Source organism: Alligator sinensis, unplaced genomic scaffold (assembly GCF_000455745.1).
Source record: "Alligator sinensis unplaced genomic scaffold, ASM45574v1 scaffold353_1, whole genome shotgun sequence".
Lineage (NCBI taxonomy): Eukaryota > Metazoa > Chordata > Crocodylia > Alligatoridae > Alligator > Alligator sinensis.
Window position 1 is genome coordinate 1,561,330 of NW_005842075.1, and position 26,198 is coordinate 1,587,527.

At 43.9% G+C, this 26,198-nt stretch overlaps 1 protein-coding gene across 1 annotated transcript in view; it reads left to right on the forward strand.

The window, feature by feature from the left end:
* The window catches only part of DNAJB14 (DnaJ heat shock protein family (Hsp40) member B14), a 41,752-nt gene that overhangs the window by 584 nt on the left and 14,970 nt on the right, over nucleotides 1-26,198 (forward strand). Inside the window, exons 2-3 of the mRNA XM_006023673.3 lie at nucleotides 8,919-9,093; nucleotides 23,452-23,597. Of these exons, the coding sequence (XP_006023735.1) occupies nucleotides 8,919-9,093; nucleotides 23,452-23,597 (321 nt within the window). The remainder of the gene's footprint in view (nucleotides 1-8,918; nucleotides 9,094-23,451; nucleotides 23,598-26,198) is intronic.

Consider the following 26,198-nt stretch of genomic DNA (forward strand, 5'->3'; position numbering starts at 1 on the left):
GTCCGTTGGGCTGTGTGCGGTGTCGCCGGGCGTAGGATAATAATTGATTACTGTATTTGTACGGTCAGTAAGAGTAAACATTCAAAAGAGAAGCGCACCGATAAAGGTTTCTTTGGGCCCATAACAGTGGCCGGTTATCAGCCAGCCTTATCCACCAGTATGCAGCCTGGAGAGCAGCGTCCGGCTGGTAAGTCTGTGGGGGGAGGTGGGGGTGCAGATTGAGGCCCCCCGCAGTGATGGAGGGAGTGGGGGCTGGGGTAGGAGCGGTCACTGCCCAGCCAGGGAAGGGCACAGGACAGAACTGTGGGCAGGGAGGGGGGCGTGGTCCCCATGGCTGCACACACCCCTGGGGCGGCATGGAGGAGAAGTGCCCCCTGGATTTGTGCATGGGGTGAGGGGCAGGCTGCTGCTGCTGCAAGCCAGGCCAGGGGATGCACCAGCCTCTTCCTGGGCAGGGGGCTGGGCCAGGGCTGCACTCGAGGCAGGTGGCAGCGGGGCTGGGAGGCAGGACTATGGGGAGTTTTACGGTTCTGTAGCTCACCCCATAACCCCCCCCTCCCAGGACCACTGCTGCCTGCCCAATCCTTAGCACAGTCCTAGCCCAGCCCCCCTGCCAGGAAGAAGCTAGCGCAGCCCCTGGCCCCAAGCTCACAGCAGGCATCCTGCCCTCACCCTGCACACAAATCTGGGGGGCACATGCCTCCCCAGGGGTGTCTGTAGCAGTGAGGACCCCATCCCCCACACAAGCTGCCCGTGGCTGTCTTGCACCCTGTCTCTGCTTCAGCTGGGCAGTGCCTGCCCCTGCTCCACCCCCACTCCCTTTCTCACCCTGGGGTCCTCAATATACCCCCCACACACCCCTTCCCTCACAGACTTACAGGCTGGATGCTGCTCTCCAAGCTGTCAGGCTGCATTCCTAGCCGCATATATGCTGCAGCTGCGCACATGCATGCAGCATTTCTTGGTGACATTATCAGTTACACCGGCAAAAAAAGCCGATTGCTATTAATGTCAATTTTTCTTCAATTGGTGCTGATCTGTTATGGACAGATATATCAGTACACCTCTAGTTCAAAATGTACAATAATTTTTGAGGCACCTAATTGATGCAGCAAATGCAAAACCCAAGTCACTCTCAAAGAGTTAACCAACTTCTTGGTTTGCTGTTAGCACTTTCTTATAGCTGCTTGCCTCAAAGAAATGTTTCAACTTTGATGACCGAGTTCTCACTCTCTCAATATAAAGTAAATAAGAAGACTTATTTGCGTTTTTTTTTAATGTACAATAGTTTTTCAGCAAATATGATAATTTCGAACTTCCAATAGGATAATTTCATATTTAAGACCTGGCAACACTGCCTGCCCGTGTAGTTGATTTTCCCACCCCGACCCTGGAACATGCTGCACTGTTTTGTCAGCTGCCTCCTAAACAGGAAGCAGTGTGGTGTGGCCATGTCCCTGTAGTACCTTGTTCAGGGTAATTAACACAGCTGAGCGATGAGGCTGCAAAGACCACCTGCAGCACCATGCAAAGTAGCTGTGCTTGCTTCTGGTTTAGCAGACAGCCTTTAGGGGAGCAGCACAGCAGGTCTTGAAGGCACTGCTGCGAGGCACGGTAAAGCTACTGTGTAGACGTGGCCTTACTCATGCTGTGCCATGAAGTCTGTTCTAAACATTATTGTGTGCAGTAACTTGTTGAGTTGCTGAGTTGTTTCACTTAAGCTCCTTTTATCTTATTTGAGGAATAGGGAACCCTTATTTTTAATGCATGTTATTGAAGCTATTTTCCCCACCCATTAAAAATTGCAGCACAGAGTATTTCAAGTTAAAACTGCACTCTAGGGCAGTGCTCCAAAAATAACAAGCACGGAGTGCTAGCTTTACCTGTAGTCTCACATATATATACTTACCAAATGCTTTTGCTCCTCTATAACCTGCCTGTTATATTTTGTGAGTAAGCTGCATATCAAGGCTTTATAAAGTCAGTATGTTGTGTTGGGAGGGGGAGGGGGAGCTGGGGGTTGCCCCCTCCCCCCATATTACTCTAGATGGCTTCTTCTGAAAGACCTGATAAACATTTTGAGGACCATTGAAAAGAGGGGAAAAAATGCTTCTTTAGCTTGACTAGAGGTCTAAACAGAGTTGATAGGTCGCATATTTTACATTCCTGTCAAATAGCATGCACATCTGAAATACAAACAGCCTAGGGCCTATGATACTACACAAAGCTTTCCATGGTTTAATTGGATTACCTTCATGAAAATACATGTAATCTATGAAAAGGTGTACAGGCCTGGAAGCCAGGTGACAGTTTCAGTCTGGATTCTTCCTACTGACGAATGTTAGCAATTATGTAAGAGACAAGGATTTATCAGGGTGATATCTTTTACTGGATCAACTGTATAGTTGGGATAGAGTTAGATAAGCTTTTAAATGCAAGACATTCTTCATCCAGTTATGTTTTATGACTTGTCAGGGTCTTGCGCCTCTTTCTTACTGGACAGGCAAAGTCATTCCCCTGTTACACAGAAGAGATAGTCGTGCAATTACAAAGACCACTTTTGGGAATTCAGTTTAGGATTAGTATGACAGATATCTATTTCATCCTCTTAGCTGTTCTGCTTCTCAGAATTAAGATGACAAAACCTGTGCTTGAATGGAATGTCCCTTTAAAAAGGAAAGCAGAGCTACCGCTGCATAATCATCTTGGTAAAGTGTGCGTTTCACTGTAGGGAATGAATTGTTAATGACCATGCGGCTTTAGGATCATTTTTCTGTTCACCATAGAAATTGCCAAGTGTGTCATGCTATGAATGAGGTTGTGGGCTGTAGGAAAAGAGGATGTCTTACGGCTGTGACCCTTGATTGTAACTCAGGAGAGTTGTGTTCTTGCATTTAGGGTGCAGCTGCTGATGCAAGCTGTTTAAATCAGAATTTTGGCAAGTAGCTATTAATTGTGTGTTTCATTCTTCACATATCTCACGTGAGATGGTTAGACCCCAGAGTGTTTTTAAGCAGGTATTTAAATTAGGGGCCATTGTAAATTTAAAATCTTAATCTGAGTTCCCTGCCTGTAAAATACCTCCTTAGCTCAGCAAAAAGTCAGGGTTTTTATTTTGAGGCCCTCAGCTGTTCTATAAGTGCAATTGAAAAACTGGTGAGGCAACTAAAAAAAATTCTGTATGCAGAGTAGGGCTTGGTTCGTGTGCAATAAATAAGGGATGGAGTTGCACACTGAATGATAAGAATAAACTGAAATAGAGAGCAGCTGTCTTATTATCTGAATATCATCTTCTGCAGTGAATAAGGTAGGGGTCTTGTGGGGAGAATTGGAAGAGATCATGTAATTAAAGATTGTTTCATAAGACATTCTCACACACAGGAGGCAAAATGAAAGTTTCTTGATCAACCCTATTCCTCATTCTCTCTAACCTGGGAATTTGATTTCTGCCTCCCAACCCTCAACAGTTTTTGTATGGAACACATTGTTTATATTTGGTACTAGCATATACTAGCCCATCACAATGTTTAGACACTGGTGAGAGCCTTTGTTGAGGGTTCTTAATGGCTTTTTGTCCATCTGCACTACATTTTCTTGGAAAACAGAACCCCAGGTGCACCAGAGCTACTTCCTGAGTGGTAACAAAGATGGACTTGCAGACGGGCTTCAGAAGGTTGCAGCCACCGTTTCTGAAATGGTACTGAATTTGCTGTTGGCTACGTGAGCAACTAAACCGTTCAGCTCTAATTCAGCTGCGCCATGTGCTGGCTCCCACTGTCAGCAAAGTTTAGTTTTGCTAGTGTAAACAAGGTTTCTGCGTGAAAATGCTGACTGCTCTGATGCTGTTTCACAAGTTTTGCTCAAGTGAAATATAAGATCATTGTTTATCCAGTGATTTCAGCTAATGACATCATGAAAATGGTGTTCCATATTTCCATCATTTATTTTTTTGAAAATTATTATAAAATTGGACTGTTAAATCTAAAATTGTGATTGTTCTTAAGAACCAGTTGACTAAATCATGACCCAATGGGAAGTTATAATTTCAAGTCTTTGCTAGGCATCTGTGTGGTATTAACAGTGGTTGACGCATAGAGGGTGTACGCACACCCCCTGACAGCCAGTGCTCCCTGCTTAGGCAACGGGCAGGCAGGAGTTCCAGTGGCATCCTCACCCCTCCCACGAGCGCCAGCTGGGGAATGGGGGTGCTTCGGTCGGTGTGATTGGCTGCGGGCCCCCCCCCCCCCCCCCGGAGATCAGGCACCCCTGGTCGCTGACTGGCCGCTGTGGGGGTTACATGCCCCCCTGACTTGGGAGGCACCAGTCGCCCATAGGTATTAATTTAATTAATTTAATTGTCAAATAGTAAAAATCTAGGTTTGACACACAAGAACCATATTGTTTTGGAAAATACGTTTACAGCTCCATTTGAAGTCAGTGAGGATACTGATCTTCCCCCACAGACGGTTTAGATCGTTTTCAACAATATCTGGCACTATATCTTCATAGATTTCCAGAGTTCTTTGCAGAACTTGTGTTCATTAGGGCTGTTATATTGGTGCCAGATTGATGAAATCAAAATTATTTTCTTCACCAAAAGATTATTTGAAAGTGAATGCTGTCTTCATTGCATATTTAAAGCAAATACAGTGCAGTAGTATTTCATTCAGAAGCAAGGAACAGAAAAAATAATGGAAAAAATCTTGGTATCCTTTTGATGAAAAAAAAATGAATTATACCTGCTGATGCAACAACTGAATCCTTGCATGTCTCTTGAAATCCTTTTATGTCCTCTTGAATATCTGTACAGCAATGTCACAAATCAACTTTTAAAATTCCATTAGTATACCCATTCTCATAGTTGCAGTTTCACACTAGTAGTTCCTGGTGAAGCTGAAGTCTTGTTTTGAACATACAAACCATCTTTTATTTAAAGGAAATAACTTCCCCAAATACTTTGTGATTCTTTTCCCCACCTTTTTTAGTTTAAAATAGTAGGTTTTTGCATTATTGTGTGTGCTAATGACTTAAGTGATCTTTTGCAGGTCTAATATAGGCCTGATTAATTATGAAATTTCAGATTTGCTCTCTGTTTTTCCTTGAAAAAGAATGAACATTTGCATTGCTAATCTTGTCACCCTTAACCTACCAACATGCCTCAGTTGTTACCTGGAGGGAAATTTTCAGTCGACAATGAGTGAATGTTTCAAATAGTCATAGCCTCTTTGGCCTTCTGCATATTGAACATTTTCATATCCTACCATCCTACCACCATAGTAGCAGTGATACACCTCCACTGGTGGTAGTAGTCATGGGAGTGCTGATGCAGACAGGCTGGGGTTTTAATCACCTTATCATGTAGACCTGCTCTTAGGTATAGGTTACATGTTTTAATCAACTTGTCATGTAGACCTGCTCTTAGGTATAGGTTACAAAAAATGCAAATTGCCAGTTTACACCAGTATTAGCTGGTGCTGCTGCCCCTGGTGCTAGTGCAGTGACGGGAAGTGTTTAGATGCATGCTAGTGTAGAGACAACCTGGAAATTATCAGTTTGCTTCTCTTTGTGAGTACCTATTCAGTAGGAACCTGATCATGTCCATTATCAAATACTACATAGGCCGTGAAATAGAAATTGAATAGCCACAATTTTTTGTTGTTACTAGCTTGGGACAAATAAAACTAGTGATGCTATAGCTTAAAGGCACTATCATCCCTTATATTTCCCCTTTTTACATTTACAGAACAAATGAAGGGTAAATCTAAAGGCATTGAATGATCTCCATTTGACTCATTGTGAGAAGAAACTCTTGTCTATATTGTCAATTTTCATCCATAAACAGTATAGCTGTTTTATTTTTTGGGATTTTTATTTAACATTGAATATGAAACCTGATCATTTACAAGGAAAATCATAAAATCTTTGGAAATTTTGACATTCAGACTTTGTTAGCTACTTGCTTATTTCTTACGCACAACTAAAAAAAAGTCTCATGTGATCTATTGGTCAATCGTGCTGAGATAGGGATGAGTGCAAGAAGCAGATGCTAAAGCCAATGGACTTGCTTTCATAGGTTAAGTAGACTTTAGAAATGTGTACGGGCATATTTTTTTTTTGTTGAGAGGGACTACTATGTCCTTATGAAATGTAATGTTTTTCTGTGCTGCCTGTCATCTTGCTGTTTAAAAAGTCACTTTATCAGTGAGGAAAAGTAGAGACTATTTTCTGTCTCATAGGATAAGCTGCATTTCACCTGCAGCTTAATGAAATGAAGATCCACAACTACAGGCTCAGATTAAACATTAGATATGGACAAGTGCATCTTTGATTACATGTTAAAGGTTGGCAAGTTCATAAAACGGAAGGATACTTAAGGGCTAAACATACCCTTCCTACCACTGGCTCCCTGGGTTCAAACTTAAACACTTTGATTTTAACTTCACAGTGAATCGGGAAGTCTCTAAGCATTTACACCTTTCCAGCCTGGAGGTGGCAACAACATAACAACTTGTCTACCTGCTATCATCATAGGGTCTAATCACTAATGCATTTTATTTGCTATGCTTTTGTCAAATTGGGAACTCTTCGTTCCATTTTTTATAAATACAGAAATGGAAACAAAGGGTTAATTCTGATTTGCCTTAGATCAGGTTGGAAGTTGGGTCAAAGCAGAAATTGAAGTCATACCCCTTGAGTTCTAGATCATCATCTATAGGAGGACAGCATGCAGTCCTTTATCTCTCAAATGGGTATACTAATGGAATATTAAAAGTTGCCTCTTGAAAGTGTTAAAAGGCCTTCTGCCTCTCCTGTCTGGGAACCTAGATTTACAAAGATCTCATTAATGCCTACTGTTTAAATAAAGGTTAGAAGTACCTCCTTAATAGCAGGAATTTTCATAACCATGTCATTCCCTTGGCCACAAGCCCACCTGCATTTTATTAAGATTGAGCTGAAGTGAGCCAGCTGAACTTAAATGAAAGCAAGGAGACAGCAGACTCATTTCAGGGAAAGAAAGGGTTGAATATCAACAGAGTCCTGTCTCAGTCTTTCCCAGTAGTGTCACATATAGCATAAAAGAACATATGTTTAATGTAGATGAATGCCTGGATTTGGGGGGCAGCTTCAATTATAGGCCATAGGCCTATTCCCTTTTTATTTCACTTGGTCTTTGTATCATCATGACCTGCAAGGATAATGGGCAGAGGAAGTACACCTAAGGGCCAAGGCTTTTTTTTCTAAAGGCACTTTAGGTAAATTCTGTGCTTTTTTTTTTTTTTCAATTGGTATAATAAACTGTTAGCCAAAAAGTGTTCTTCCTTATGCTCTTGGCCTACTCCCACAGGAGTTGGGGGGGAAAAAATCTTAACTCAGTTTGTCATGATTATAGCTTCCTATTTTGTATTAATGAACTACACAATCCCTAGTTTAGGTGCAATATTTAGAATCTAATATTAGCGTGGTTCTTTTTTGACACTTCTAAAAATGCAGTGAACTGTTGGAGACTATGCTTAAATTGCACCTTGCCAAGGTTGTTCTTGATTCCTGTGTTTATTTCTACAAACGTCCTTACATTTTTCAGTAGGAGTTTGACTGTTAAGTAGATGAGTAAACTCCGAAGTTAAATGGGGACTATCAGGATTTCTGTTTCCTCTGCTGGAAAGTATAACGGTATTTATAAATGCTGTAAAGTATAAGCCAAGTATCTTAGCTACTGTAAAGGAGATAGGCCACAACTCTGCTTTGCCCTGTGGCTGACTTATGGTCTCCTGTCTTGCTGGTACAAAACATCTCAAAAGTCCAAAATAGAATAGTCATCCAGTGGCATAGAGCTGCCTACTGTTCATAGAAAGGGACACAATTGTTTAATTTCACTGCTGCCCTGAGTGTTCCAAAGTATGGCAGAGAAATTGATAGGAATCTTGTTTGTTTCCATCTACTGTGGTATATCATAGCTATAATCAGTAGCAGTAACATCTGTAGATGAGAGTGCAATGCCCTGCCTATACTTTGCATTCAGCAAATTACCTCAGCCATAAATGTTAGGGGTTTTTTTAAGAAGAAAAACTTCTGTTCTGCAGACGTTGCTGGCTTAAGACTCGGAGTCAGGCAAAGCCTCCCACTCATCACTAGCAAGTAAGTGATCATTTACAAAGATGGACTATATAAGCCCAAGTGTTCCCTGACTTTGTAAATGAACTGTTGCCATCAATGCCAGTTAACCTCTATTTCAGAAAATAGCTACTGCTTTTCTTCCTGAGAATTATGGGAATCATTTGCATTGCTGTCAGTGCCGGGGATGTGATCTGCTTTTACATGTCATCACCGCAGTTCATGTTTTTTGCTCCATACTGTTATTCCTAAAACTTTAATCTTCCTAGAATAGAGAATTGAGTCCGAGATTTTATCAGTTCTGTTGCTCAGATGGTCTTGAATTGGGTCTCGAGACTAGATAATTTAGTACGTGGTAGTTCTCAGTCTACTCTGGACCATTGAGGCTCTGCGAAGAGCTGGCTTCTGGGGCTTATTCAGGCATTTAGGCTTTTTACTGCATGAAAGTGGCTGATTCCTTGTACAAGCAGCTGGAGGCTGAGAAGAGCCATTCTAGTGTCTCTCTCTTAATAAAGAGAGAGACGGAATAAAGAATGATTATTAGACAAGCTACCAATCTCTAAATATTCCCCTATTGTTGTTTTCCATGGTGGGGAAGGGTAGGAAGGAACTGCTATCAGTGCTTCCGGAGTGTTCATTTGTGAGTTGGAAGGAAGGTGGTACCTGGTGATGGTTAACTAAAGGGGATTCTTCCTCCCTCTCCACCTGCCCCCAACATGGCTTTTATAATGAAAAAGTGCAAGAACTCTGTATCTTCCATCAACCGTGTCTAGTTACTACTATGATCAATTTTTGTCTTTTTACAGTTTTGTTGGATGCCATTATGAAAAATGGAAGTACTGCTGGGGGTGGTCCCTATTGCCAAAAACCACCTGGTGGCAGTGATCAAAGTAAGCCCGCTAACACAAAGGACAGCAGTGCATCTGGTGCATGTGAAAGTGGTAAAGGCTACAACAAAGAACAAGTGGAAGGAGTACGCAGGTATGAGTTTACCTAAATAAATTGCTGGCTTTTATTTTGTACCTTTGTTTCTAAATATAGCTTCTAAAGGAGAATTGCCAAGTTCTAGATTAACCATAGAAAAGAAATGCTAGTTTGATTTAATATGATTTTCCCTTGTATGAGCATTATATCAATCTACATTGCGAATATTCCTGACAGTTAAATAGTCAATAGTCATGGCAAAAGAACAGAAGTGGCAAAAGTCCTGAGGGAAATGCTGCTTTTTTATTTTGAAGATGGTTATAGTTATCTGTCTACAATACACTCCTGTTAAAGTACTATTGTAAGTCCAGGGATTGGAAATGCAAGAAAAATATTAATATGCTTATAGATAACTTGATCAAGGGTCTTAGATAAACTGATTATTAAGCTTATCTCTTATTGGGGGTAGCTGTATCCAAGTAACCCCTACAACCAGAGTCTTTAGCTTGTACTGCAAGCTCTAGCCCTGGGCCTAATATGGGATCATAGGAACATAGAGCTGGAAGGGACTTCATGAAGTCATCTAGTCCGGCCGCCTGCTCAAAACAAGATTGTTACTGACTAAACCATCCCAGCCAAGTGTCTGTCTAACTGGCTCTTGAAAATGTCCAGGGATGGAGATTCTACAGCTTCTCTAGGTAGCCTGTTCCAGTGCTTAACTACTCTCATAGTCAGAAAGTTTTTCCTTGTATCCAGAAACAGCCTATGTATAATGAAGAGAAGGAAGAGTGGTTTTGGTGATATCTTTTATTGGCCCAACTGTATGGTTGGGAGGTGTTGAGTTTTCAGGCACAAAAAATGTTAGAAAACTAGTGTTTCCCAGTTATGTTGTTGGACCAATAAAAGATTGGTCCAACACCAAAAAAACCTTGCTTCTTGCATATTTCCTGGACAGTCATGGCTACAACAACACTCCAGCCCCACTGTCTATAAAACATGGCAGAGATTAACAGATATGCATAACATTGGTTCTCAGAAAGGTGCTGAAGAAATGCACTGAATGTTGCCAGTGTTCACTGACTACAGCCTGTTACCCGCTAACTTTGACATCAGGCTGCCTGCAAACATTCTGACTTCCACCAGAGTGCCTGCATCCAATTACTTTATTTAGTTCATAATCTTGATTCAAATGTAGATCCAAAGGTTACTCTATGTAACATTTAACATGTTGCTTCCCCCAAAGGGCCATTGGGTATTGGACACCTCGCTGAATTAGTCCTGAGAGGATAATGTCAGTCTTGGGAGGTTTGCATTTTGAGACATGCAGAAAAAAAGTTATGAGCTGTAAATTTTTGACATGCTGTGATTTTTAGAACATCTGTTACTGAAGAAGTCCTACTTCCAACAGTGTAAAAGGTATATTACTTGACTCTAGTTTGAAGCTCCATGAGGCACAGTAATTTTCTGAATGATGCAAGTAACTAAACCTGTGGATCTTGGAACAGTTATTATGACTGGTGGTAATGTAGATTGAATAGAGGTTCTTTGGAGCACAGGTGGTCCTTTTGTTCAGTGGGGCCCTTGTACCGGACCAGATAATTTCTAGATAAATTTCTCTCATTAGTTTACAGAACATAAAATCTGCAGCTTAGGAGGGAAAAACTTTACTTTCCTTCCTAAAGGGAATATACTTGATGCACTACAACTAAATGAAAAAATTAACTTCAGATAAGCTCTGAATAAATTCAGTGACAATAAATGTGGGAGCGGGGGATTATATTTCAAGTATAGCAAGATGGTGCTCATGTGGTGAAGATATGACAGATTATATGCATTATTACTCCAGTCAGACAACAGACTATTCCAGTTAAATGAAATATCGCAGTATGGAAGTGGTATTCTTACTGGGGTCCAACTTCTCTTCTCCAAAAACTGCTGCCACACCACAGGTGAATTGTTTCCAGACCTTTGAATCTGTGATAAGGAAATACAATTTGGGTAGGGACAAGATTAATTTATAGTACCATTTCATATTTCATGTTGAGGTTTTTGTCTAGAACGTTATTAGTACACTTTATTTTACACTTCAAGTGGGTGGATAAATCCATTAGTCTCTGATTTTCTCACTCCGTTCTGTTTTGTCTTAGTGAAGTGGCAGATCCTCAATTTGTAATCTGTTCTCAGTTTTTGGGGGGTTAGTCTTTGCATGAATGTTACTATACAGTGAAAACTTTGCATTTGAAATGTGAGATTGCTTCTTTCCCGTGTTCTCATGTAGCCTTCTCTTCTGTCTCGTTTAGTTATTGATAATTTAATAGGTACTAAAGTACAGGGGATTTGTGTAATTTGTTTTCATTGGTACTGACTGGCCTCTCTGACTTTATCTTGGAGGTTCCTGCTGCTGGACACCATGTATTAGAATTTCTGTAGTGATCAGACTATATGCACTTTACTTGTAATAACAATAGAGTTAAGAAACAGTGTGAAGATGAGTCTGGAGAAGAACAACCCTACAAATGGTTTTAATGCAATGATTTTCATCAGTGTTACTCTAGTAATGTGGATAGATACAAATACAAACAAACACCTCAGTGCTGCTTTCTTAATTTCTTCCTTATACACAAGGGACGTTGATCACCAACAAGCTAACATAGCACTTCAGTAAAACATTGTGTGATCGTACAAACAAGTTGCTCGATGGGGAGAAGTGTAAGATGCAATATCTTTCCACTGATTGCATAAGTATTGAGCAATATTCTATGAACAGTAAGAAATGTTGAAAAGAAATCTGCTCCTTGTTCAGTGCTATGCTAGAAAAGTCAAGCACTTGATCATTTGTGAACTGAAATATACCTGAAAATAATGTTTTATTACATGCCCCTCTTACCTGCTGCTGGTGATCCTCTTGTTCAGAACTGGTGACAGTAGGCTGAAGGCCAAATGAGGGCTGATCAAACAAGCTTCCCCCTGCTTCACTATAATCCTTACCTCAAAACAGCTGTCATTGTTAACATAAATATGTCATTACAATCATTTTACAGTTAGTAATTATCATAAAAAATGAACACAATGAGCAGGAAGGAGAAAGAGGCTTGATATCACACGCTTACATACATGCATACTCTGCAACTATAGGGATGGAGACTCGCATGAAAGTATAGATATGTGCCTCGCTAGTCCTATAGGAACAGCCAGGCAGGCCATTTGGAATCCATGTACTATTAGTGTTACGTAGATCACAGTTATTCTAAGCCACTTTAATGCAACTTTAAAAACACCCTTTTAAAGAGGAATTAGTTGTCATTCAAGTGTTAATCCTTCTTTTTTTTTTATGCCATTGAGCATATATGGTTAGCTGTCTACTCATACCACAAAAGAATCTAACACGTATAGAAATAATATTACATTTTACGTTGGCTTTTTGCAAAGGAATTGAAAATGTGTGAATTAAAAATACATATGGTATTCCATGTCTTAGGTTTTTATTATAATAACTAGCCAATTGGCCATCATGAATAACAGAGCATTTCAGGGAGAGCTTACATGCCCCCCACCACTCACCCTTTGGGGTTGGCCATGTAAACCAGTGGTGAGCAATTATTTTGGGCAGAGGGCCACTTACCGAGTTTTGGCAAACTATTGAAGGCTGCATGGGTAGCTCTTCCCCTTGGCAGGTGCCCCAGCCCCCCAGTTGCCATCTTGTAACCAGAAGTCCCGCCCTCTAACCTTTGCCACCAGAAGTCTGTCCCCTTGCCCCTGGAAGTACTCCTTTCAGCAAGGGGTTGTGCTTTCTTGGAGCCAGAAAAATACCAAATCATATTCTCAAAAGGAAACATGTACAGCTTTCATTAATTTGATTTCAGAAATATTTTTGTCCCGATTTACTTGCATTTGTGTAGTGTACAGAGGTGATTGTATATAATAGCTTAAAATCAAGTTTTACTCTTGTATATTGTGGGGGGTGGGTATAGGTTTGTGGGGGGCTGTGGGTGTGTGGGGTATGTGGGGTGAGGGAGCATGTGAGCTTAGTACTTCTGTCTGTGTGTCTATCCATTTGTAATGCTGGGGGCCAACTATGCATGCGCCCCGGAGAGGGCGGGTGGCAATTGGCTGCACAGGCCCCACCCCTCAGGCAGGGAACCGGAGGTGGAGGGAGCCCTTAGGCTTTAAAACTGTATTGACTTGCCCCGGCTCCTGTCAAAGCTGATAAGAGTCAGGGGCAGTAGGACCCAGGAGGAGCCTCAGCAGGACTGAGCAGCCCAGCCTGCCCCACCCCCAACAATTGCACCCCCTGCTGCCGGTACTGTCGGTACCATGTGGCCTGGCTGCATTGCCAGAGCGGGGAGCGCGGAGCTGCTGGTAGGCTGTGTGTGTGTGTGTGTGTGTGTGTGTGTGTGTGTGTGTGTGTGGAGCCAGGGGCAGAGTAGGAGGGTGGGTGTGTGTGTGTGCAGCCAGGGGCAGAGTACGTAGGGGGAGGGTGTGTGCAGCCAGGGGCAGAGTGCGTGGGGGGGTGTGTGTGTTCATAGGATGTGTCCCACACGCACACCCCACCATACACATGCACCCACACTTGCCTCGTATTGCCATACACGCAGACCCCCACATCCACACCCCTTCACACAGCCCAGGCACCCTCCCTCCCACACAGAGACCCCGACAAACCCCAAACCCACCCACACCCCACATATCCACACATGCACCCACAAGCTCCCTCACCCAACATACCCACACACCCACAGCCCCCCACAAACCTATATCCACCCCCCACAACATACAAGAGTAAGACTTAATTTTAAACTATTGTGCTATCACCTCTGTACACTACACAGACGCATGTAAATCAGGACAAAAATATTTTTTGAAATCAAGTTAATGAATGCTGTAGATGTTTCTTTTTGAGAATATAATTTGGTATTTTTCTGGTTCCAAGATGGCACAACCCCTTGCTGAAAGGAGTACTTCTGGGGGCAAAGGGACAGACTTCTGGTGGCAAAGGTCAGGGTTAGGGGGCAGGACTTCCAGTCACAAGATGGCAACCAGGGCGTGGGGCACCTCCCAAGGGGTAGAGCTACCCATGCGGCCTTCAACAGCTTGCCAACACTCAGTAAGTGGCCCCCCACTCAAAATAATTGCCCACCCCTGGTTTACATGGCTTCGGGGTCCGAAGCAGCACGTCCAGGTCAAAGTGCTGGCCTCGTTCGGCTTCCCGAAGTGGTTTGGAGCCGCCTCAGAGATCCGGCCATAGGGTATAATGGGGAAACAATAAAATATCTATAACTGTTGTTTTTTGTCCGATTTGGATGAAATTTTCAGGGGTGGTAGACTCTGCAGAGAGCACGAAGCCTGCCAAGTTTCAAGAAGGTCGGTGTAGGGGGGTTGGGGGAACTGCACCCCAAATTCTTGAAAGCAAAACTATCGTGTCTGTGTTACACTACAGGGGGGTCAAAACTGCAGGGGTAGTAGCTCTTACTGAGGCCACAAAGCCTGTCGAGTTTCAAGATCAATGTAGGGGTTTGGGGGGAACTGCTCCTCAAGCTGCGGACAAGCAAAACTCGTGCCATGGGTGACACTATGTGTGTTAGGGGGCGGTGGGGTGAAAGCTGCAGGGGTGGTCTGTCTTGGAGCAGGGAGACACTACTGCAGGCCTGGCTGCTAAGCTACTGTGTTACCAGTTACCAATCAATCATGATTCACTCCGGGACCAGCTCAACACACAGAATGTAGCTAATGTAGCCAGTTACTTGCCATCATTTAGCACCTACAAAACCAGACTAAGGAGAGAAAAGAATCAATGCAATCAACTGTCCCAAGACGGACACAGTCAGTCCCACGAGCACTCATGGCATGAGTTTTGTCTGTCAGCAGCTAGGGGTGCAGGGCCCCAAAGCCCCCCTGCACCGATCTCCTAGACAGCTGGCAGGTGTCGTGGCCTTCACCCTGCTGCGCCTTAACACACGCAGTGTCACCCATGGCATGAGTTTTACTTGTCTGCAGCTTGAAGTGCAGTTCCCCCCAAACCCCTGCACCGATCTTCTTGAAACTTGGCAGGTTTCATGCTCTCAGCAGAGGCTGCTATCCTTGCACGTTTCATCCAAATTGGACAATAAAACAAAGTTATAGATATTTCATTGATTCCCCCATTATACCCTATGGCCGGATCTCCGAGGCGGCTCCGAAACTTCAGAGCTGCTTCAGCCGGATCGAGGCGGAAACCCGGTCCAGAGTTCTGGATCGGATCACTGTTATCCGAAGCGGCCGGATCCGAAGCCAGATCGCTGCCGACTTGCACAGGCCTATCATTTATGACAGACAATTGGCTAGTATTAGAATAATCATCCTCATCATCAACATCCTTAGCACAAACTGCAAATCGGCCATTTGATACTTGAAAAATTCGTGCTGTGATTAGAAGTGTGCTAGACCTGTGATGGTTTCTTGCTAAGTGTTTGTTGGAATACTGCTTGGAAGGGGAAGGCTGAGAGAGGGTTCTCTTTATTTTGATTTAAAATGCCAAACTGTTACAGTAAGAATGTTCTTATTGACATTGTCTTCCCAACAGGATTAGAATGTACCCTTTTTGCAGTTCACAAGAATCAGTTCACTTTGTTTAGGTTTAGAAGTAAGCCAGAACAATTGGCTCAAGATTTCTATAAATCAAAATCAAGCCACAAACAGTACACATTATTTGGCCATGCAGAAGTCCATTCCAAATATATTTAATCTGCTGCTGCAAATTCAGCAAAAGAAAATATACATCATTACATTCTCAATATGGGGTTAAAAAGATGATCAACTGGAAATGGAGAAATGAGAGATCAAGATGGACTAAAATGGAAAACCAAAGCAAAGAAATCAGGACATGTTTTATTAGGCTGTTAGAAATAATGACTTTTTTAACTATTTAGAAAGTAAGGGCACTTTTGCATGTTGTGTTGGGGAGGGGGAAAAGTGGGGACGCTTTAATTAGAGCTGCTCTAATTACAGCGCCACAGCGTCTCATGTATTAGCATCTCTGTGCTTCAAAATGGTGTCAGGGGCACTTGAGCTAAAACTCATTCAAGCTTTAGTTAAAGCATCCCTGCCACATCTTGAAGTGTGAGGATGCTGATACACGAGACATGGAGGCTGGCTGGAGTGCAGTAATTACCACACTCCAGAAGACTCAATTAATCTAGTCTGCTCCAGCATGCTGTAATTGCAGTGCATTGGAGCAGTCTCTGCACTTGTGTATAGGCACCCTAAGGCTGCAGTGGATAGGCTTCAAGATAAAAGCAGAATAGAAAAACTTACTGGGTCTTATGAAAATGTTTCTGTTCTCAATACTTCAGCTTAACTACTGCTCAGGGGGATGTGCGGGCCGCCTCCTGATCCCGTCCATGTCGCCATGTGCGAGCCGGGAGCGATATGTGGACCTGTCTTTGTGCACGCGGGCTGTGGCCAGCAGCCCGGGCACGCGGGGTCAGAAGGGACCGCGGGGCGGCAAGGTACGCACGGGCTAGAATTAGTCACGGAGGCGTAGTGGTTGATTCAAAGATTATTTACTTACACCCAAGATGGTCGTGGTGTAGGCTGGACAGTTTCCAGGTTCAGCTCCGCTTAAATCCTCGTTGGAGGACTACGACAAATTCGGTTCTTGGGCCCCGGAGTTGTTAAGGCTCCGCGGGTTCGGCAATTTCTTTCCCACGGAGTTGTTGAAGCTCCATGGGTTTGGTTCGGCTCTCTGGCCCCGGAGTTGTTAAGACTCCGTGGGTTCGGCAATTGAGTACATAGGATAGGGATACGTCTAGGATTGCGCTCGGCTACGGGGAGAGGCCAGAGGCTGTTTAGACCTCTGTTGCCTTCTTAAGAAATGCGTTGGGTTCGTAAGGATCTCGGTACCCCCCACGTGTGCATAATCTAACACAAGCCAATAATGGGGCTCGAATTAAAATACAAATGGCAGGAACTCCTTTGCACCGTGCATTTCCGAGATGCAAAAGAAATGCACCATGCAAAGAAAGCTACAAATTGGCGGGAAGACTCTCCGTTGCACCGGAGTTCTCCTTTGCAGCAGAGAACTCCACCATGCAAAGAAGCTGCAATTTGGTGGGAAAATAATTTAGCAGTGCCGAAGCACACACAAAACAAAAATCACAACTTTGGGTTGTGACAGGGGAAAACTCACAAAGTTCTGGGGGGAAATGTATTAGCAGTAACATGGTCGTCTACATTTCATAGGCATATGAAAGGCAGCATGGTAACTGATGAGCTAAATACAGAAAACCTGATGCAGAGAAACAGCTTTCTGAAACCTTTTATTCAGTTTGGCAGCAGAGCTCTAGTGCTTCCAAAGCTTGCCTTTGAGTTGGTGTTTCTTGCTAAGTTAAAAGTACTAGACAATATGAAGGGCAGATGAACTAGTTCCTTTATGATGATGAATAGGCGCTAGCTTCAGTTTTTGGCTGTGGCAATATCTGAATCCTGCTCGCTACAGTTGGAGAGGAAACATGCTGAACAGGATGTCTTCTGGAAAGAGATCACCATGCCAAGTCATCTTGTCTGCTTTTGGGGCTAGGTTGGGCCCTAGTAGTAATTCCCTTTCTTTGGGTTTTTCTGGTTTCTTTGTTTTATTTTCCCTCCACTTCTGTCTCCTGTGCACTTCACAAGGGTTTGTTAGAATTTATAAACTGTCTTTCAAGAGCTTAACTTGGAAAGATATTTTGGAGGGTGATAGACTCTGGATGTATGCTCAAATGTTTTGAATAATGCATTTTTAACACCAAGAAAACACATACTATGCATTTATCAAAATAAATTCAGCAGTTGTGTTCATCATAAGTGATCCTGATACTGTAGATTTTAAAGAAAAACATTGAATTCAGAATTAAGGTCATGATTTCTTGTTTGAGCTAAAAATGGTTATCTGAAGTGTTCTCTAGCCTAATTATTTTAAATGTTGAATTATTGGCTAGCTGGCATATTTCCCAAATTTAATAAACCTCTTGAGACTGTAAGCTGTACAGATGGACAACGCTTGCCAAAAGCTGAGCTTAAAAATAAGAAACAAACTCTTGTGCTCACAAGCACAGCCAGATATATAGTTTCTATTTTTTGGTGTCACAGTAATTATTTTTAATTAGCTTTACAAACCTCCTAACTAGAGTATAGCAAGTGTCATCACTATAGTGGGCTATATTTTTATCATGGGGAGTTCATACTGTGTATTTCGTTTTACTCAAATATATCCTGAAATAGCTCTCTTAAATGGTCTCTGCATCTTGTACACAGAAAATGGGATCCCTCCACTAAACCTTCACTTCTTCCATCTGTGAACGCAGCAGTCCCACACAAGACATCATGGTCTGTCTTTTAATGTTGGCATTCTTTTGGCTGTAGGAGTGCCGTTCCAGTATAAAATTTCTTCTTTTCATTAGACAGCCAGAGTCCAGTTTCCCCTTTTGCTCTTCCCATTTTGGAGATTAGGATTGGTGTGTACACAGCCTAGATTCCACTACAGCTGTACCACTTGTGCGGGCCGGGAGCGACCCGAGCCCTTTTCCGCACTGCACGCGGGCTGTGGCCAGCAGCCCGGGCATGCCGGGTCGGAGAGGGAAGGCCGTCGAGCTGGAATTAGGCACAAACGCGTAGCGGTAGTTTTAAAGATTGTTTACTTACACCGAGATGGCAGTGGTGCAGGCTGAAAACTTGCTTAAGTTGCGGTTACAGACAGGAAAGAAGAGAGGCGGACAAGAGTTCTAGACTCGTGAACTCTAGCCCAATCTGGCTGAAGGCTCTGAACACGCGAGCCTGTCGTGTCAGCCGAAGAAAATACTCGTCCGGAAGAGCTCTGAATAAACTCACACGAAGTTTGCTAGGCTCCGTGGGTCCTTCTGCTCACTCATTCACATGGAGTTTGCTAGGCTCCGTGGGTCCAGTTCTTTTGCGCGCGGGAAGGGATACGTCTGGACTGCGCTCGGCGACAGGCTAGAGGTTGATCAGACCTCCGTTGCCTGCTTTGAATGCACTGGGTCCATAAGGATCCGCAGTGCTTAAGAGATCTTCACACAGCGTGAAGTCTCCTCCTCCCTTGTTCGTGGAGTCCTCCAACTTGGGCGGAAACCACTCAAGCCTTTTATACGGCTAGCAAGCCAATCACTAGCCGCCACGTGTGAATAATTCAGAACTGGCCAATAATGGGACTCGAATTAGCATACAAATGGCGGGAACTCTTTGCAACGAGCATTTCTGTGCTGCAACAAAAAAATGCACCCTGCAAAGAAAGCTTCAAATTGGCGGGAAATTTTCCCTTGCACCGGGGTTCTGTTTTGCAGCAGAGAACTCCACCGTGCAAAGAAGCTATAATTTTAGTGGGAACAATTTAGCAGTGCTGAAGCACACAAAACAAAAATCGCACCCTTTGGGTTGTGACACCACTAAGAAAGTAGCATGTCTCAAATCGTGTAGATGCATGTATTGGTAGAGCTTGTTCCCATAAATCTGTGTGTAAATTAGTGATTGTTAGCGAATAAAAACCTAGGATTCTAGACTAGCCTAGGGATTGACATGATGCCTCATTCAATGAGTGACAAACAGGCTTTATTAACTACAAGTATTCAAAGTCAGATGAACCCAAACCAAAGCAAAGCCCAGTAATTAGCTATAGGGTGATGATTTCTCACCAAACAGGCAACAAGAGAGACAGTCTGTTTCTTCCAGCTTTTTGAGATAACTGGGGCACAGCAGCAGTTCTTGTCAGAGAGATCTTTCATTCTTGAAGCATACGCTGTTAGCTGTTTCACTTTGTTTGTATACCCTCAGTCCAGCACTTTCCAAGAATTCTTGGAGAGTTGTGTAAATCAAGGAAGTGTCCCAAGCAGTAATTGACAGGAAAATCCTGTTGATCAAAGTGCTCATTACTGGTTATCAGAAAATTCTGATTTGAATGAATTACCTTCTTCGGTGACAAGAGGTTATCCGTTTCTACTAAGTTTGGAACATATCAAGAAACTAATTACCAACCAGGAAAAACGCAAGGTTTTGGGGAGTGTCCTTGGAAAATCAAGAGAACCACTAGCCAAAACGGAAGTAAATCAGGAGGAGACATCTATCATATAAGGAGAATGACTCTTCCTATACATAATGTGAGTTAATTGCAGGAGAAACATTTACCATACTAATTAATCAAGGATAGACATTTCACATGGTTACATATCAGACAACTCGGAGCCTGCTTGAAATCATCATGAATATTGTAAGATAAACTGGAAGAGTCTCTAGTCCGGATTATTTCTTCTCAGATGGCTTAGCCATGAACTTGCATCCTCTTGCACGATGCAGTTAGCATCAGTATTTTGTATTCTGACTTTTGTGAGCAGGCCCCAGCTTAGCATGAGTTTCAGAGTCATCAGTGATGCATGTAGACATGCTCAGAGTCCATAATGGTGATGTCAGTAGGTACTATACTTAGGAACTCTTGCATTTCATTTCTCTGGTAGCCTTTTTCCCCATTTCTTCATAGATTTCATAGACATTAGAGCTGGAAGGGACCTCAGAAGATCTTTGAGCCCAGCCCCCTGCCCCAGGGGCAGGAAGTCAGCAGGGGTCATAGGATCCCAGCAAGATAAACATCCAAATTTCTCTTAAAGGCGATCATAGTAGGTGCTTGAACCACCTCCAGCGGCAGTCAATTCCAGACCTTGGGGGCACGGACAGTAAAGAAGTTCTTCCTTATGTCCAGCCTGAAATGGTCCTGGAGGAGTTTGTGACCATTCAACCTTGTCATCACAAAATCCTCTAGGACCGTTTCAGGCTAGACATAAGGAAGAACTTCTTTACTGTTCTTGCTTGCACCCAGGTTTTTTCCAAGTGTTAACCAAATATCAGTTTTGCTGTGCTCTTCCAAACCCTAGGTCTTCATTCTTTTTTACTAGGGCTGTCCAGCTTTTAAGCGGTCAGAGGCTACACCCCTGCAGGCTGCACTAACAGGGGCCACACGCCACTCGAGCTGCACCAGAGGGGTTATGGATTCTCAAACAGTATGAACACTCCCTGCTGCAGCATCCTCACTCCCCTGCACTGAAGTGTGTATCTATGTGGGCACCCCCCCACCACAGCAGTGACCACAACTGAATCACTGCAGCATGTTCCCACATGGATGCCCACCACCAATACCGTTGCACTGCATACTGCAAAGCCCCACTGTCAGCCTGAGCTATGCATGCTGCACCCCACCACCCCTGGAGTGGGCCCAAAACACAGAGCCAGAGGAGGAGCCTGGAGAGACTGGCTGCTGTTGCAGCTGGAGCAGTCAGAGTAGCAGCAGCCAGGTGGGAGCCCAGGAATCCCAACTTAGCCCCTTGTAGGCAGCACAGGGTTTGCAATGAGCAGGTTCTCTGCACGGCTCCTCTGCTACCTGCTGCACCGGGTCATGCCCACTGGACTTTGGAGGCCCCGGAGCAGGGAAGCAGGGCGGCAGGTGTGCGGGCCGGGTGTGAGCCGGGCCCTTTTTTGTGCTCTGCGCGGGTTGTGGCCAGCAGCCCGGGCACACGGGGTCGGAGAGAACGGGCGACACGCTAGAATTAGGCACGGACTCGTAATGGTAGATTTAAAGATTGTTTACTTACACCGAAGATGGTTGCGGTGCAGGCTGGAAAACTTGCTTGAGTTGCAGTTACAAATAAAACAACACGAACAATCACGTGGAGTTTGCTAGGCTCCACGGAAACAGAGCTCCGGATGCCCTGGACAAGCGCACCACCGAAATAGAAACTTCGTAGATACGTCTTATAAAAAATTATCGCTTGAAGACGGAAAGAGGTGGGCGATGGATCAGGTCGCCAAACTCCTCTGAATCTCACACAGGGTTTCTATTACCCTGCCGTGTACCCAGAGTCCCCATGAGATGGATGTGAGTCCTCTTCGGCTTGGGCGGAAACCGCTCAAGCCTCTTATACGGCTAGTAGGCCAATCGTTAGCTGCCACGTGGGAATAATTTAGAACTAGCCAATAGCGGGGAACAAATTTGCATGCGGGTGGCGGGAACTCCTTTGCACCGTGCATTTCTCTTGCAACTTGAGCAATGCACCCTGCAAAGGAAGCTACAAATTGGCGGGAAATTCTCCCTTGCACCGGGGTTCTCCTCTGCAGCAGAAAACTCCACTGTGCAACGAAGCTGCAATTTAGCGGGTATAATTCTAGTGCCGAAGCACACACAAAATCATACCTTTGGGTTATGACAGCAGGGAATAGTGGGCCTGTGCAGAGAAGCTGCTTGCCACTGCAAGTCCTGCACTGCCTTGGTGACGCACCTCCTGCGCATGGGGCTGCAATGAGGGCAGCAGCATGGGGCTGCACCCCTCAGTGGGGAGGGGGTGTGCTTGCAGCAGCAAGGAAGTCCCCACATGGCCCAGCTGTCCCCAACCGTGTCAAGTCATACCTGCAGGGGTGTGGAGACCCCCAGGGGGGAAACAGGGCGGGAGCTTGAGCCCACAGCCTGCTCCAGCCCCATGTACAGATTGGGGGGGCACAGGTATCCCCTGCCCCCTGGGACTGCATGCGGTGGCGGGGAGCCACCCTGCCCAAGCCCACAGCAGGCGGGAGTAGGGGCAGGGAGTTGTGGACCTGGGTCTGTAGCCGGGGGAGCTGTGTGTGGGCCTTTAATTTTAATCACGGATTTGGGATTTTTTATTACAGAATTTATGATTTTTTTAAAAATTTTTTTAGTGGTGAATTTGGTATGTTTTATCAGGGGAAACCAGGATCCCTGCTAATGACCACTCAGCCCTGAGCCTTCAGACATGCACCCCAGGCTGCTGTACCCTGTCTAGGTTGCCTAATTTGCAGGTTTGTGTGTGCAAAGAGGTGCAAATGGGTGGGACTGTGTTTCTTGGCACCACTTCCAGGTTTGCCTTGGAGGCAGCATAGACCAGGCCAAAGAGAGACTGTAGTATGGCATTTAGATTTGGATACCATTAATAGAAAATATACATTTGTTTACAAAGTAAAAATATTATTTCTGACTCTTGGTCCTGAAAAGTCAAGTCAGGTAATTTCTGTTTCATGTACTTTTTATCAGGAAAGCATTTTGCAATTGAAAATTAAATAAGTCTGTTGCAATTGTCCAAAGCAAAATAGAATCTAAAGCCCTCTTCTCAATTATTATTTGCTCTAGTCTAAATAGGAGTAAAATGTATCAAAAAGTATTAGAAGCAAGTAATCTATGAATTTACCATAATCTAATAGTACACTGTAATCTGTTGTGAGACAATATGCCCTGTTTACAAATGAAATTCTGGACTAGAGTCCTTTGTTGTTTTTAAATGGCATACCAAGCATTTGGATGTCTGTGCAGCAAGTTAACAGTTTGGGTATTTTGTTTCCTCCTATTGCCTTTAAATATTCTTGGTTTGAAATCTTTTTTTTTTAACTCTTTTACAGTATAAAGAAATGTAAAAATTATTATGAAGTACTTGGAGTTGCAAAAGATGCAGGTGATGAAGACCTAAAGAAGGCTTATCGAAAATTGGCTTTGAAATTTCATCCAGACAAAAACCATGCACCTGGAGCAACGGAAGCTTTCAAAAGTAAAAGTTTGGGTTGTTTTAAACATTGTACATGGAAAAATCTATCAGAATAGAAAGGGCCCACCTGTTTTGCAAAACTGAATATTTTAAAACATAACAAATTAATCTTATGTATGTAAAATTGAAAATCCATGGTAAGTTACATAGCTGAGAGAGGTTCCTTAAATAATGACTTCCTTTCAGAGAGTGACTGACCTTATAATCACATAGGGTGCTTACAGATGCTAAAAAACAAACAAACAATACCCCCTCTACCGCACTTTACTGGAAGAAGGAGTGAGTTAGTTCAACCTGGCTTCACAGCATCTGTATAGATCGGGGGTGCTTCAGCAGGGCTTTTTGTCACTTTTATCTGAAGCCAATTCAAGCAGCTATTAGATAAAAGTGCCAAGAAAGCCCACTAAAGCACCTGATCTATGTACACATTGAGTGAGCAAGGTCGAGTTAATGCATTGCCTCTTCTGGGCATGCTCTGGGCTTGGCACAAGAGCATGCCAAGTTTAAAGTAAAGTGCTGTTCTTTTGTTTGGTTGGTTTTTTTTTTTAATCTCTGTAAACAGCCATAATGTCTACTATAACCTAAGGCAAGTGTGTCAAACATACAGCCTTCAGGCCAAATCTGGCCTGCAGAGGTGGGTCATCCAACTCACAAGGCTTCTCAGAGCTACTGTTGCCAGAGCCAACACTTAACAGGTTAATGTAGCTTCCATCTGAGGTAGGTACGCTCTCCCCCACAAACTCTATCCCTACCTCTTCCCTGCTTTCTCTTCCCCTTTAGAATTTACAATGGCCCTGGAGGGTGTAGGAGATGTGTAAGTAGTAGCATTAATCCCCTAAGTGGTAGCAGGGAATATGGCCTGCCAACTGATTTGTTTGACACCCTTGACAGGGGTAGTTCAACATGTATTTGAAAGTTGAATATGGCAATATGGACTTCTGAAATCAGTGAGTTCAGGATTGCTTGAAATATAACAGCAAAGCATAAGTAATATTTAGTAATACAACTCAGTTACCTTTCTTTTTATGCCATTTTATACTCAGTTGACTCTTAGTTATGTTGGCTAATTTAATATGATCGTACATTTTGCAAGATATATTCATACTGTTCCTTCAAAGTTTATATATTTACCAGTACTTAGTGTACCTCAGGCATTTGTAGCCCGAAGGACCATGTAACTAAGGAACGGTGCTTATGGGGGGTGTTAACAATGTATGAGAATAGACTGTCACAATTCTACAAGAAACAAAACTGTTTTGAAAGAACACCATAATAAGAGATATATCTGAATCACTTGCACTGTTGTATGAGATAACAAAAGTTTATAGTATCCAATGTTACTTTATCAGAGACGTTACAGTAGGGATAGGCAACCTCTGGCGCACATGAAAGCATTTTGTTTGGCATGTTGTGTACCTCTGGGCAGGCAGCAGGGGAGCTGCAAGGGGCCCAGTGCTGCTTGTGGCAGTGCAGCCCCTTCCCCACTGTCCACCTCAAGGTGCATGTGCACCTGCTGCCAGCAAGAAGCCAGGTCAGGGCTCTGTGGACCCTGGTGCAGCTGCTTGCCAGCCTCCTTACCACCTGATGCAAGCAGTGTGGGTTCCATGGCGGGTGGCAGGGACCTGCCCAGAGCCTGGGCAGGCTGTGGCAGGCAGCCAAGAGGCTGCAAGCAGCTGCACTGGGGTCCATGGAGCCCTGGCCTGGCTTATTGCTGGCAGTGGGCTTATGCATGCTTCAGAGTGGACAATCAGGGCAGGGGCTGGGGGCTATGCTGCTACAACAAGGATCAGACCCCTCATGGCTCCCCCACCATCCACCCCTGACATGTCAGTATCTTACAAGTCAAGGTTGCATGTGTTTTCAGCACACTGCCCAGAAACATTGCTGACCCCTGTGTTAGAGTATATAAAAGAGAAACATGTTGTTTTCCATCGTAAGCACTGTTTGCCGTTCTGCACAGCACATTCCAGATTGGTTTAATGCCACTGAAGTCAATGGAGTTATGTAAAATATAAGTTTGACTGTGCGCTTTTTGTTGAAGCTTTAAAAAAAACTACTTTATGTTATTGGGCAATTTTTAATCAGTTGCATGCCATGACAAGTTTCCTTTTCCTTAAAATTGTGTGTGTGTGTGTGTGTGTGTGTGTGTGTGTGTGTGTGTGTGTGTGGTTTAACTTTTTTCAGACAAAAACACCTTTTTTCAAAAATGGTCAAATTTTATAGCTGCCTTTTGACCAGATCTTAACTCAAGACATGGCTAGGTACAGACATTCAAAAAGCCTGAGGCAGAATTGATCTAAGTTATACAGTTTTCTGTAAGTAGCATAGTTTAGACTGGTAGCAAACAGAACACACGTGTGTGCCAAACTTCTAGTCTGTTAAAGCAGGGGTTGGCAAAATGTAGCCCATGGGCTGGATCTGGGCTCCTCCCTGCCGGAGCCTGTCTACCTGCCTGAGCTACGCAGCGGCCTAGTGTTTCCCTCCATGGCTGTCATGCCCCCTGGGACTGCCTGGGCCAGGTGCCTTCAGACAGGTGCCCCCTGGGGGGGGCGCCACTGCAAAGGGAAGCTCCAGGCTGCCTCCCCTCCCCCAGTAGCGCACCCC